General features: G+C 55.4%; 2 protein-coding genes across 5 annotated transcripts in view; both read left to right on the top strand.

Moving 5' to 3' along the window:
• Nucleotides 1-480, top strand: part of Ogfr (opioid growth factor receptor) — a 7,193-nt gene extending 6,713 nt beyond the window's left edge. For 2 of the 3 annotated variants that reach the window (XM_026787293.1, XM_026787295.1), the window contains exon 8: nucleotides 1-480. This exon is cut by the window's left edge and continues 1 nt beyond it. In XM_026787293.1, coding sequence (XP_026643094.1) covers nucleotides 1-170 — 170 coding nt within the window. In that variant the 3' untranslated portion in view covers nucleotides 171-480. The other variant, XM_005362742.2, reaches the window with a different exon arrangement.
• Nucleotides 481-1,863: 1,383 nt separating this feature from the next.
• The window catches only part of Col9a3 (collagen type IX alpha 3 chain), a 25,652-nt gene continuing 16,813 nt past the window's right edge, over nucleotides 1,864-10,702 (top strand). The window contains exons 1-14 of one of the 2 annotated variants that reach the window (XM_026787243.1): nucleotides 1,864-1,923; nucleotides 2,264-2,630; nucleotides 2,716-2,941; nucleotides 3,481-3,549; nucleotides 4,591-4,626; nucleotides 5,162-5,233; nucleotides 5,953-6,006; nucleotides 7,031-7,066; nucleotides 7,266-7,289; nucleotides 7,521-7,574; nucleotides 8,341-8,394; nucleotides 8,623-8,664; nucleotides 9,665-9,721; nucleotides 10,119-10,172. In XM_026787243.1, the coding sequence (XP_026643044.1) occupies nucleotides 2,548-2,630; nucleotides 2,716-2,941; nucleotides 3,481-3,549; nucleotides 4,591-4,626; nucleotides 5,162-5,233; nucleotides 5,953-6,006; nucleotides 7,031-7,066; nucleotides 7,266-7,289; nucleotides 7,521-7,574; nucleotides 8,341-8,394; nucleotides 8,623-8,664; nucleotides 9,665-9,721; nucleotides 10,119-10,172 (861 nt within the window). In that variant the 5' untranslated portion in view covers nucleotides 1,864-1,923; nucleotides 2,264-2,547. Of the gene's footprint in view, nucleotides 1,924-2,263; nucleotides 2,631-2,715; nucleotides 2,942-3,480; nucleotides 3,550-4,590; nucleotides 4,627-5,161; nucleotides 5,234-5,952; nucleotides 6,007-7,030; nucleotides 7,067-7,265; nucleotides 7,290-7,520; nucleotides 7,575-8,340; nucleotides 8,395-8,622; nucleotides 8,665-9,664; nucleotides 9,722-10,118; nucleotides 10,173-10,702 lie in introns of those variants that run through there. The other variant, XM_005362740.2, reaches the window with a different exon arrangement.

Below are 10,702 nucleotides of genomic sequence, written 5' to 3'. Positions count from 1 at the left end.
CAGAGGACCCAGAAAGCCAGGTGGGGACAGAGGACCCAGAAAGCCAGGTGGGAGTAGAGCAAGGTACCTTTGGGAACTTGGTGGAACACCCTGACACCACAGAAGTCTCAGTGGGTGAGTCAGAGAAGTTGGCAGGGATGGGGACCTCTGCTGAACCCCCAAAGCCTTAGAGGTGCATCTCAGTCCTGCTCCACCCGCTACAGGGGTTGTCTTGAGTCCCAGAGCCCTGTTGTTGGCTCTTCTTGGTGCCCCCAGTGCTGGCCTCTCCCTGGTGGCCACTGAAGCAGCCACCAGGGAGACTGAGGCCCTGCCCTCAGGGAAGGCCATGGCCTTCAGAACCCTCCTTACCTCACTGTGTCCTCCCCCACTGCCCTCTGAGCCCCGTGTTTGTGAACAGATCCTAAGGGTCTCGGGGGAGGGGCCTCTTTTCTTAATCTGGTGCCAAGTGAGGCCTTTTCTGAATAAACTCTTTAGACTTTGTTTTTTGGTTGTCTGTGGGTTCTGTGAGTTTTTCCTTTAGACTGCCCTCTTCCCCCAAGTTGAGAGCAGCCTGGCCAGTGCCACACACATGCTGCTTAGCCCGTACAGAGCCTGGCAGATACTGGCTGCACAGCTCTTTCTGGGCACAGGCGCTGTAAACAGACCTATCCTAAAATTGCATACAGCCTTCCTGAATACAGGGTTTGATCAGCAGCACTTTACCTGCAGCTTGTCACCTGGTGCATCACTCTCTTGGGTGGGCTGGGGACCATGCTGGGTGTCATACCCATCTCCGCTGATCTTCAGGGGCTGGATGTGGCCTATCAGACCAGCATTCCATTACAGCTTCTCTCTCCTGGGACTTTCCTCCCTTCTAGCTCCCCGGTGCCTATCTGTCACGTAAAAAGTTTTGTGGACCTTGAGGAGAGGGCCACACACGTCTCGGTGCAAATGAGTTGGCAACCAAGTCCAGTCCTGGGTGTTCTGGGGGAGAGGATCACAGTTCTCCCTGAGTTGAACACAGGAGTCAGGTGCCATTTCTTGACAAGGTCACTGTATGATGCTGTGGACAGTGCCCTCCCAAGGTCAGCTCCAGGCTGTGGGCCTCCGGACCCTCAGCTGTGGTTTGGCTCATTGGTGAGGCTTCCATCATGAAATGGAAATAGATGATGGAGAGATGGAGAGAAGGCATCTCGTTACTCCAGCTGGGGTCCCTCTTGGAGTGCCCAAGCATCTTTGACTCAGTGGCTGAGACTCGGGTCAGATGGGGAATATCAACACTTGAAAGTGAGGAGGGGCTCTAGGAGTGGCTGGCCGTTTCGACTCACTTGACTTTCAGAACAAGAGTGTGCCAAAACAGGTAAAGCTTCAGTTCTGCACAGCTCCAAGGCAAGCGCTGGGCAGCCTGGACCTGAGAGGTCTAGGATGTGAGGGTGCTGAAGACAAACCCTGCTTCAAGTGCCAAAAATGCTCCCCAGACCCAACCCAAAGGCCAGCTGTGCCACATGCTGGAAGCTGAGAGGGCAGGAAGACCTAGACTGTGGTGCCCCAGGAACCTGGGTCAGGTAGGAGGTCCTTTACAGGAGTCATGGCATCCTAGTCTCAGACCATGTGGGTGGGGCTTCTGCTGCCTGAGTTGCTCTCTCCCCTCAGTTTGTGTTCCTTCACAAACTCCCGCTGCAGGGCTGAGAAGGCAGTGGGGTGCCTGATACTGGAAGGAGGATCTCCTGTTACCTCACTTGGCAGGTGAAAGCCACAGCTTCTGTTAGGGCCATTCCCCCCCCCATCTCTCTCTCTCCCTCTTTCTCCCTCTCTCCCTCCCTTGTCTGCTCTGTTCTTGTTCATTTCTGTCACGTGATCCCTGCCTGCAGCTGGAGCTTCTGCCATGTCCTGTAAACCCAGGGCAGTGTTACTCAGGAAATTCAGATTCCCAGAAAAGGACAGGTAGGCTGGGATCCTGCAGCTTTGGCAAACCCCATAGGGGATTTAGATGTCTGAAAGATGAAGGAAGGGGCTGGAGAGTTAGCCCAGCAGTTAAGAGCACTTGCTCCTTTTGTAGAGGACTCAGATTTCATCCCCCCATCCACACGGAGGTACACAAACATCTGTATCTTCCTATCTCTGGACACCAGACACGCACATAACACACATGCATACACCATACATGCAGGCAAAACACTCATACATAATTTAGTAAAACATTCTGAAGTTAGGTTAAAGGACAGACCACCAATGTGGAGACCTGTTTCCAGGCGTGCCCTAACATTGGGTCCTCTCTCCGCAGCCCTGATCGCCTTGATCTTCAGGCTGCCGCTTTCCTCTTCCTTCTTGCTCCCTCCTGGGGATCGGGGTGCAGCATAATTATGAGGCTTTCCAGTGGTGGCTGAAATGAACCGGTCCACCCCTACCCCAACTAGAGCCTGGATCCAAGCTTAAGAGAGAGGGCAGGGATGACTAGCCAGAAGTGCTGGGCTGTCTGCCGTGGTAGGCATCCTCAAGGGAGATTTACCCACCGTGATCCTCTTGGGATTTGGGCAGCTTGGGCGTGCCCTTCGCAGTTCTCAAAAGATGTCCTTTACTGTGGCGCTTCTTCCTGGCCACGATCTGGCAGAGGAGTGGGAGAGAAAAGAGTCTTTCTTGTGCGCTGAAAGGTGCGTGTGTGTAACGCGCTGTCCTAGGATAATTTTAACTCAGAGGAGGGCCGGAAAATGTTTCTGGGTTTTTTTTTCTTTCCAGCCCATGTGGCCCCCCGCCGGCCCAGGTGGGCCCAGTTGAATGGGGGGCTTGTGCGCGGGTGGGGCGGGGCAGGGCGGGGCGCTCGGCCTCGCACCGCCCCCAGCCCCTCTCCCCACCCTGCTGCCAGGCGCCATCCGCTCAGAGCGCCCGCCAGCCAGCCATGACCGGAGCTCCCGTCCTAGCCCTGCTACTGTTGGGGCAGCTTCTGACGGCCCCCTCCGCACAGGTGAGCGCGAGCCCACGGGTGCCGACCGGGTCGGGGATAGATAGGGCTGGCTGTACGTCGAACGTCATAACCTGGGCCAGCTCGAACCTCCTGGACCAAACCCTGAATTCCGCTGCCGCGGACCTTCGAGGACATCTATGGTAGCCTCCTCGCCGCCTCGCTCCGGCGAGCGAGTTCTAGTGATGCAGCTGAGCCTCCTGGACATCAGAACAAGAGGACCATGAACCTGGACTCCCACTGTCTTCGCCCAACCGGGTCAGGCCGCTGCCGGCGCTACCACCTAGCTCAGGACAATGTTGCCTTTGTTCCTGGAGACTCTCTGCGGGCCCGCAGCCACTCGGAGCTAGCGGGGATAAACTGTACCTCCGCGCCAGGAGACTGTGGAGACTTTGGGATTTTCTAGCGGGCAGGAATGGGGGTCAAGGGCCACTGTCACAGGCCCCAGAATTACTTGGTCTGAGGAAGATGAGACGGGGGCGGGGAGGGGGAGGCTGATATGGTGGAAAGGAGGGCTACCTAATAACTTATCTTAATTTCAGAAAGTGGGACCTCGAGGCCCCCCTGGTCCACAAGGGCCTCCTGGGAAGCCCGGCAAGGATGGCATCGATGTGAGTTGGGAGAGGAATGGGGAAGGTACCCTGAGACTCATGGCCTTTTGGCCACAAATGCAAGCGCCTCCTCTGAGAGCTAGGGTGATACAGGGTACCCCTAGTGGGGCTAAAAAAGACCTCATTTGTCTTTGGAGTCGATCCTGGGGTACCGATAGCAGGGTGGTCCTTGGCTAAAAGTATGGGCCCTAAGGTGCATGTGCTCCCGTATTCTAGGGTTTACTCTGGGGGACCTGGGGTTGTTATTGGGACTGAGAACAGAGCTAGTCTTGGTTCCAGTTACGGCCCAAACATTTTGGGGAGACTACTGAAATCGTCCACCCCACATCCGCCCATCATCTGGCATCTCATAGGGTCTTCTCCAGGAAGGGCAGCCTCCAGTCGGTCATTCATGTTATTCTCCTGGGGACGCCATAGAGGGGTATAGGAAGCTTCACCACGAGTGCCCTGAGCTCTTCTCAGTATCCCCAAGAGTCCCAGTATCTAGCTCAGCCAAAATGACCATGGGCTCCCTCACACCCTTCCTGGCCCGCCATGTTGGAGCTGGGTTGCCTAGGACCGTACCCTCTGAAGCCCCTCTGTTGTAGCTGAGCATCCAGGCTTTAAGGCTCCTACTTAAAATAGTCATAAAGTCTCAGTTGAAAGATTCAGCCACCCTAGTAGGTATCCACAGGTGATGAGGCTCCCGGGACACCTTTCTGGAAAATGAGGGAGGAACTGCCATCTCCCAGACAGATGGGGTCAAGACGCTTAGCTAGCCACAGCTACTTTATCTCCAAAGCCGTTAGGTCAGTGCAGAGGAGCCCTGTGGAGTGTTCCCAAGTGACCCTCAAATGCTGTGTGGCTGAGCCTGTTTCTAGCTCATCCCATCCTTGCCTGCCTACAGAGGAGAGTCCTCCAGATAGAAATGAGAGGGTCTGGGGATCCCCTCCCCATAATGTCTCCAGGGGTCCAGCTTCCAGTACTGGATTGGAGAATGGCCCAGCTCTAGGTGGGTTTCCTATTCTCGGGGGTTACATGTGGTCTTTTTCATTTTTGCAGGGAGAAGCTGGCCCCCCAGGTCTGCCTGGCCCTTCAGTAAGTGTCCCTGGTTGGAAAAGTGAGGCTTTTCCAGTTTGCAAGGAAGAGATGAACACAGAAAACAGACGGGCATTGATCCCCTGCCCTCATTGCTACAAGCCTGTGTTGCCCCAGGGGAGACCTGAGGCCAGAGCCTGGCAGTGGGGGAGGAGGGAGGGAGCATAGGGGACTCTGTGCTAGGTCTGGCTGGAAGCTTTCTTTGTGCCAGTGTCCAGATAAACCAGAGAAAGGAGATAGTACAGCCCCATAGGTCTCTCTCCACTGTGTCTGGGTAGGTTGAAGATTCTGAGCCCATTGGCGTTCCTATATGGTGACCTTCTGGTCTTTTGCTGGGGAGGCTGGATCCATTCGGTGAATATTCAGTAGATGCTATGGGAGTGGGGCAACCTTCCAGGGCAGTGGAGCAGCAGAGGGAGGAGCCCATCGTCGTGGCTGGGTAGCAGCTGACATGGAGAGGACTTGACTTCCTTGATGGAGGCTAGAGCTTAGAGCCAGGTACTTCCTGCATAACTCTGCCCTTTCCTCCTACCAGGGGCCCAAAGGGACCTCAGGGAAGCCGGGGAAGCCAGGAGAGGCAGGACTGCCAGGACTGCCTGGTGTGGATGTGAGTGTTACCCCCCTACTGCATCCCTACCTCGCCTCACCCCTGTCACAGCCCAAACAAGGGTCAGGCTTTCCTTGCTGTTCTGCAGCTGGGCTTATTCAAGCAGGAAACCTTGTCCTGACAGAAGCTGCTGTAGTTCCCAATAGGGGTCCCTGGCCTTCATCCCAGACGCTGCCAGCTTCTGGCTTGGACAGACCCAGCTTCCAGTGACTGGAAGTCGCATCAGGTCTTACTGATCCAAGAACAAGCGCCCATTGTCAGGCTTCCTGCTCCATGCTGGCCGCACGGGTGTTCCTCCAAGCCCCCCCTGACGTCTTGATGGATAGTGGTGTACTCAAGGCCCTGGCTCTGGGACTAGCCAAGCAGGATCTGAGGGCTGGGCTGCTGGACCTGTTTGTTTTGTCATCTTGGGATTTGGTAGCAGTACTGGCCCCACCCCCTCCTCGTGCCCTGGGTGCACCATGTACACCAGGGACCATTAAAAGTGGTCTCTGCCTTCTGGATTCATAGTTAAGAATCCAGCACTCCAGAGGCAAAGGCAGGTGGATCTCTGTGAGTTCATGGTCAACCTGGTCTACAGAGTGAGTTCTGGGACAGCCAGGGATACACAGAAATCATATCTTTAAAAAAAAAAAGAGCCTGTGGCTCATTCTTCCTGGGCATGGCATGTGCTTCTCATTTGGTGGTTTCTTGAGCCCACCCCCTCCCTACCTCTCCAGGGCCTGACCGGGAGGGATGGACCCCCAGGACCCAAAGGTGCCCCTGGAGAACGGGTAAGTGTTTGAGTTCCAATGGCTGCAGCCCAGAGGTAAGGTTCCCAGGTGGTCCACAAGGGCGATCAGGATGAAGGTTCTGCGGACGACGTCCATGACTGCACTGGCCGTTCCCTGTTCCATTAACTCCACTTCAGGGGAGGATGCCGAGTGGACAGCCCCTAGCTCCCTGTCTCCAGCAACCCCACAGCCCCTGGTTAGAGTCATCATGGCATTCAGACCCTGGCAGGGAGAGCTGGTGTGGTGTTGGGGGCACAGGTGTGGGTGAGCCCCAGATGTCCCTCCTCTCAGTGTCTCTGGACGCCAGGACCCTGGGTGAATCGGCCCAAGAGGAGCCGCTACACATCCCCTGAGTCTGACCACCTTCACTGAATCCCCCATTTACTAGCAAATTGGCTCTCTCTTCCCGATGCTTCTGAGGGCAGACCCGTTCACAAGTTCTTCACCGCGGGAGAGGGAGCCATGAGCACAGAGCTCAGAGAACTGGAGGCGTGGGTGGGACACGCGCCCATAGCTAGCATGGGGTACTCAGATGTGTGGGTACCTGAATGAAAGCTAGTGGCCACCTGGGCTGCGACTGTGGTTCAGCCAGGGGTGGGCTGGTCCCAGGCTGTCTGGGGGGGGCACTTTGACTGCAATGTGAGGAACAGAGTGTACCCCCACTCTTGATAAACCAGTCATTTTAGACCCTGTCTGCCCAGCTGGTGATCTCAGCAGCTTTGCAAGCTAGTGTTGGTTCAGCTTCCCAGAAGACAGTCCAGGGGACTAACTGTGGCTCACGCCTGTCTTTGTGTCTTACCCTCCTGTTGGTTCTGCCCACCCACTAGCAACTTTCTTGGCCGTGCTTTTCCTCCACACTCACCTGGGTTCTAGGACAGCAGAACCTTTCTTTCTATATAGGTTTCCATCCCTGCTCCCCACCTCGTGAGAGTTATGACTTAGGCTCCAGAGAGGGAAAAATGGGTCTGCAAACAAAGGCCAGAGTTTCTTCCCTGTGTATTCAGACCCCTATTTTCCTCTTCAGGGAAGTCTGGGACCCCCAGGGCCACCAGGACTTGGGGTAAGTACCAACCCCTCTGTATATAGTCATTGTGAGGTGGCATCTTTGGGGGTCTCTTGCAGCCTCCCCTGGGCTTTATCTAGGCTATGGCCTCTGCGTTAGTGGGTGTGGTTCTCCCAAATCAGGTACCTCCCTCTCTCTAGACCTCAAAATTGCCTTGGGGGTGGCAGGGCCAACCTGTGCATTCTTGGCTTTGCAGGGCAAAGGCCTCCCTGGACCTCCTGTGAGTATTCATTGCCCCCTTGGCCCCTCCCAAGAATGTAAGTTCCCAGAGCAGCCCTTGCTGAAGCCCAGATCTTGGGATATCCCAGATCTCGGCACAGTGGTCTTCTTAGGGCGCGACCTGACTACTTCACACTTGGAGTCCTGGTCTTTCAAAGGGCATACAGCCCTGGTAGGATTCCCTCCATCAGGGTCACAGGCTGCCCATCTCTCTCTTCTTTACCTCCTCCAGGGAGAGGCAGGAGTGAGTGGCCTCCCAGGTGGAGCTGGTCTGCGAGGTCCCCCGGTGAGTGACTGTTCCCTGTGTGGCCACTGCATGAATGCATGTAGCCTTAGTGCCCACACTTAACCAGAGGCTCCCTGTTACCCCTGCTTACCTTCACGCTGTTCCCTCCATTTTTCCTGTACACTCTCTCCTCTCTGTTACCTTCCCTCCCCCACCCCCCCCATACTTGGTGGGCACTGGCTGAAGCTCAGGCAGAGAGGCACCCATGACTCAGGGCTGCAAACAGACAGGTGGATACCAACACAGGCTTCATCCACGGAGGATAAAGGGAGCTTGGGCTAGAGAGTTGGTTCAATGGTTAAGAGCACTGGCTGCTCTTCCAGAGGTCCTGAATTCAATTCCCAGCAACCATATGGTGGCTCACAATCATCTGTAATGAAATCTGGTGCCCTCTTCTGGCCTGCAGGGATACATGCAGACAGAATAGTGTATACATAATAAATAAATGAAAACTTTTAAAAAAAATAAGGGTGGGGGGACGGGGCTGGAGAGATGGCTCAGCGGTTAAGAGCACTGGCTGCTCTTCCAGAGGTCCTGAGTTCAATTCCCAGCAGCCATATGGTGGCTCACAACCATCCATAATGAGATCTGGTGCTCTCTTCCGGCATGCGGGCATATATGTAGGCAAAATGTTGTATACATAATAAATAAATCAATAAATCTTTTTTTTTAAAAAAGGGGGAGGGAGCTGTAGTATCCTCTACTTTGGGTGAAGCTGGTGCCCTCAGTGGGGCAGGCTCTGCTCTGAGCCATGAATCCTCTGCAGGGACCCTCTGGACTCCCAGGCCTGCCTGGTCCCCCAGGACCTCCTGGACCTCCTGTAAGTACTGAGGAGGGGTGGGTCTCTGTCAGGTAGCCTAGACTAACTAGGCTGGACCCCACCTTCATCCCTGCCCAGGGTCTGTGCCACTCCCCAGAAGCAAGTGAGAGGTGGGCTGCACAGCATTCAAGGTCACCTACGCTGCAGCGGGGTCAGCAGTGCGTTGCACTGGGGAGACAGAGTGGGCGGGGGGTGGATGGACACCGACTGCTTCTTTGTATGTTCAAGGGAAACCCTGGAGTCCTCCCTGAAGGTGCTACTGATCTTCAAGTAAGCTTTGGGGTGATTATGGGGGGTTGTGAGGGATGGTCCTGCTTTGGAGGAGGAGTCTTGCTGGAAGCCACTGCTAGGGGGCGGGGTTCCAAGACAGAGTTCCTACCCAGAAAGGGACCTGCTTCCCTCCCTATCAGTAAGGCCCCAGAGAGAGTTCCCTGGGGACTCTGCAGATGGCTCCAGGCACAAGCCTGGCCTCATCTTCTCTGCTTACCATCTGCACCTGTGTGGTCCCCCCCAAAGCTAATAGTCACGGGGAGGTGACACCTAGGCAATACAGTTCCATCGGGTGGCAGCTCTGCGTCTTCTCAGCTCCTCTCAGTTATATGTGGTAAGTAGCCACTGCCCTGGGGAGCCAACAGGCCTCGTCGGCTGCAGGGCGTTTCTAGTCCCTAGGAGGTGGTTTGTGTCTGGTTTCATCCTCATCCGATGCAGTTTCGCTTGACCCTGATGGTCAGCTGCCCTCTGTTCTTTGCCCTCACTCAGCATCCCCTAGAAAGGGAAAGGAGGGTTCTTCCAGATGAGTAGTGTTGAGCCTCTGAGATGGGCTGGAAGTCAGTACCACTGTATACCCAGGCTTGCCCTGGCCAGTTCAGCGTGAAGTGAGCTAGAAACCTCCAACAGTGTCTTGGTATCTGGCGCAGGATTTGCTGTCAAACCAGAGCGGTGGTGCTACTGGTTGGGTTCACACAGCATCCCTCCTAACAGCCTCCAGGTGCCTGGTCACATGACGGCCCCTTTGTGGAGCTACAGCCAGGATGTAAACAGCTGCTTTGAATCGAGAGTCTGTCTGTAGGGAGTGAGGGAAGGTGACTGGCTGCCCTCCAGCCCTCCACAGTCACTCACCACACCTCATGCCCAGCACTGAATGGGGCCCTGTTGAGGCTCGTCCACGGTCCCCTTCACTAGTGAAAAGGTCCTTTTCAGCCCCCTCCACCCCCTGCCACTGGTATCCTGCCCCAGTTGTCTCGGGTCTAACCCTTCTGTTTTTCCACAGTGTCCTGCCATCTGCCCTCCAGGCCCTCCTGGACCCCCAGGAATGCCAGGGTTCAAGGTGAGTGGGAAGCTGTAGGCTGAGCACATATCTCCACTGACAGAGGCCATTGGGTCCCCTCATGCTGTGGAGTTTGGGGTTTTAGGAAGTCTGAGCCTAGACTCAGCCTTGTTGTGGGGGAAATATACTCATCAGCTCATCCTGTCTTCTCTATCCAAATGACACACTGGAAGCTGGTGTGACCAGGCCAGGCCTGGTCTGAAAGGTCAGAAACCCTACTCCTTGGGGGTCCTTGGGAAGCATAGTCACAAACTCTCCCGGGCCTCAGTTTCCCTGTCTGGTTCTGGCCTTGGATTCTGAATCTCACGTCTGACTGGCCGTATAGTCCTTGGTTCTGCATAGGCAGATCGGGGACATCCACGGGTCTAGGGACGGTGACTTCCATGCTTGTTTTCAGGGGCCTACTGGCTACAAAGGGGAACAAGGCGAAGTTGGCAAAGACGGTGAGAAGGTAAGATGCTGTCCACATAGGTTTACTGACCTAGGGGTGGCAGCCATAAGGAGGAAGAGAAGGGGAGTTGAATTGGTGACTTGTGGTCCTGAAAATCGTAGGGGAAGGTGCCGGAACCTTTGGGAAGCTGGTATATCCTCGGTGGGGCCTGACTAGTCAGAACTGGGTGGCCTGGAACAGAGTCCTTTCATGTAAACAAATCCTTCCCTATCTGACCTCACATGAAAACTCCTGGTGTGCTGAGAGTCCCTGAGAGCACTTGGCTCTGGGCCTAAAGTGTTTATAGGAGCTTCTGCCACTCTGATGCAGTAGCCACTGTCCTAGAAGGCCCCTGCCTGTTCTTACTGCATGCTGGGAAGAGGCCTGAGATGCTCTTCTGGTGGCCAGAGTGGCTGATGTGTGCAGACAGCTGGGTGTGCAGTGTGCAGACAGCTGGGTGTGCAGTGTGCAGACAGCTGGGTGTGCAGTGTGCAGACAGCTGGGTGTGCAGTGTGCAGACTTCTGGGTGTGCAGTGGGCAGACTTCTGGGT

The sequence above is a fragment of the Microtus ochrogaster genome, linkage group LG8 (genome assembly GCF_000317375.1).
Source record: "Microtus ochrogaster isolate Prairie Vole_2 linkage group LG8, MicOch1.0, whole genome shotgun sequence".
Lineage (NCBI taxonomy): Eukaryota > Metazoa > Chordata > Mammalia > Rodentia > Cricetidae > Microtus > Microtus ochrogaster.
The sequence above is the reverse complement of the archived record's forward strand: the minus strand, read 5'-3'. Positions and strand labels throughout refer to the sequence as shown.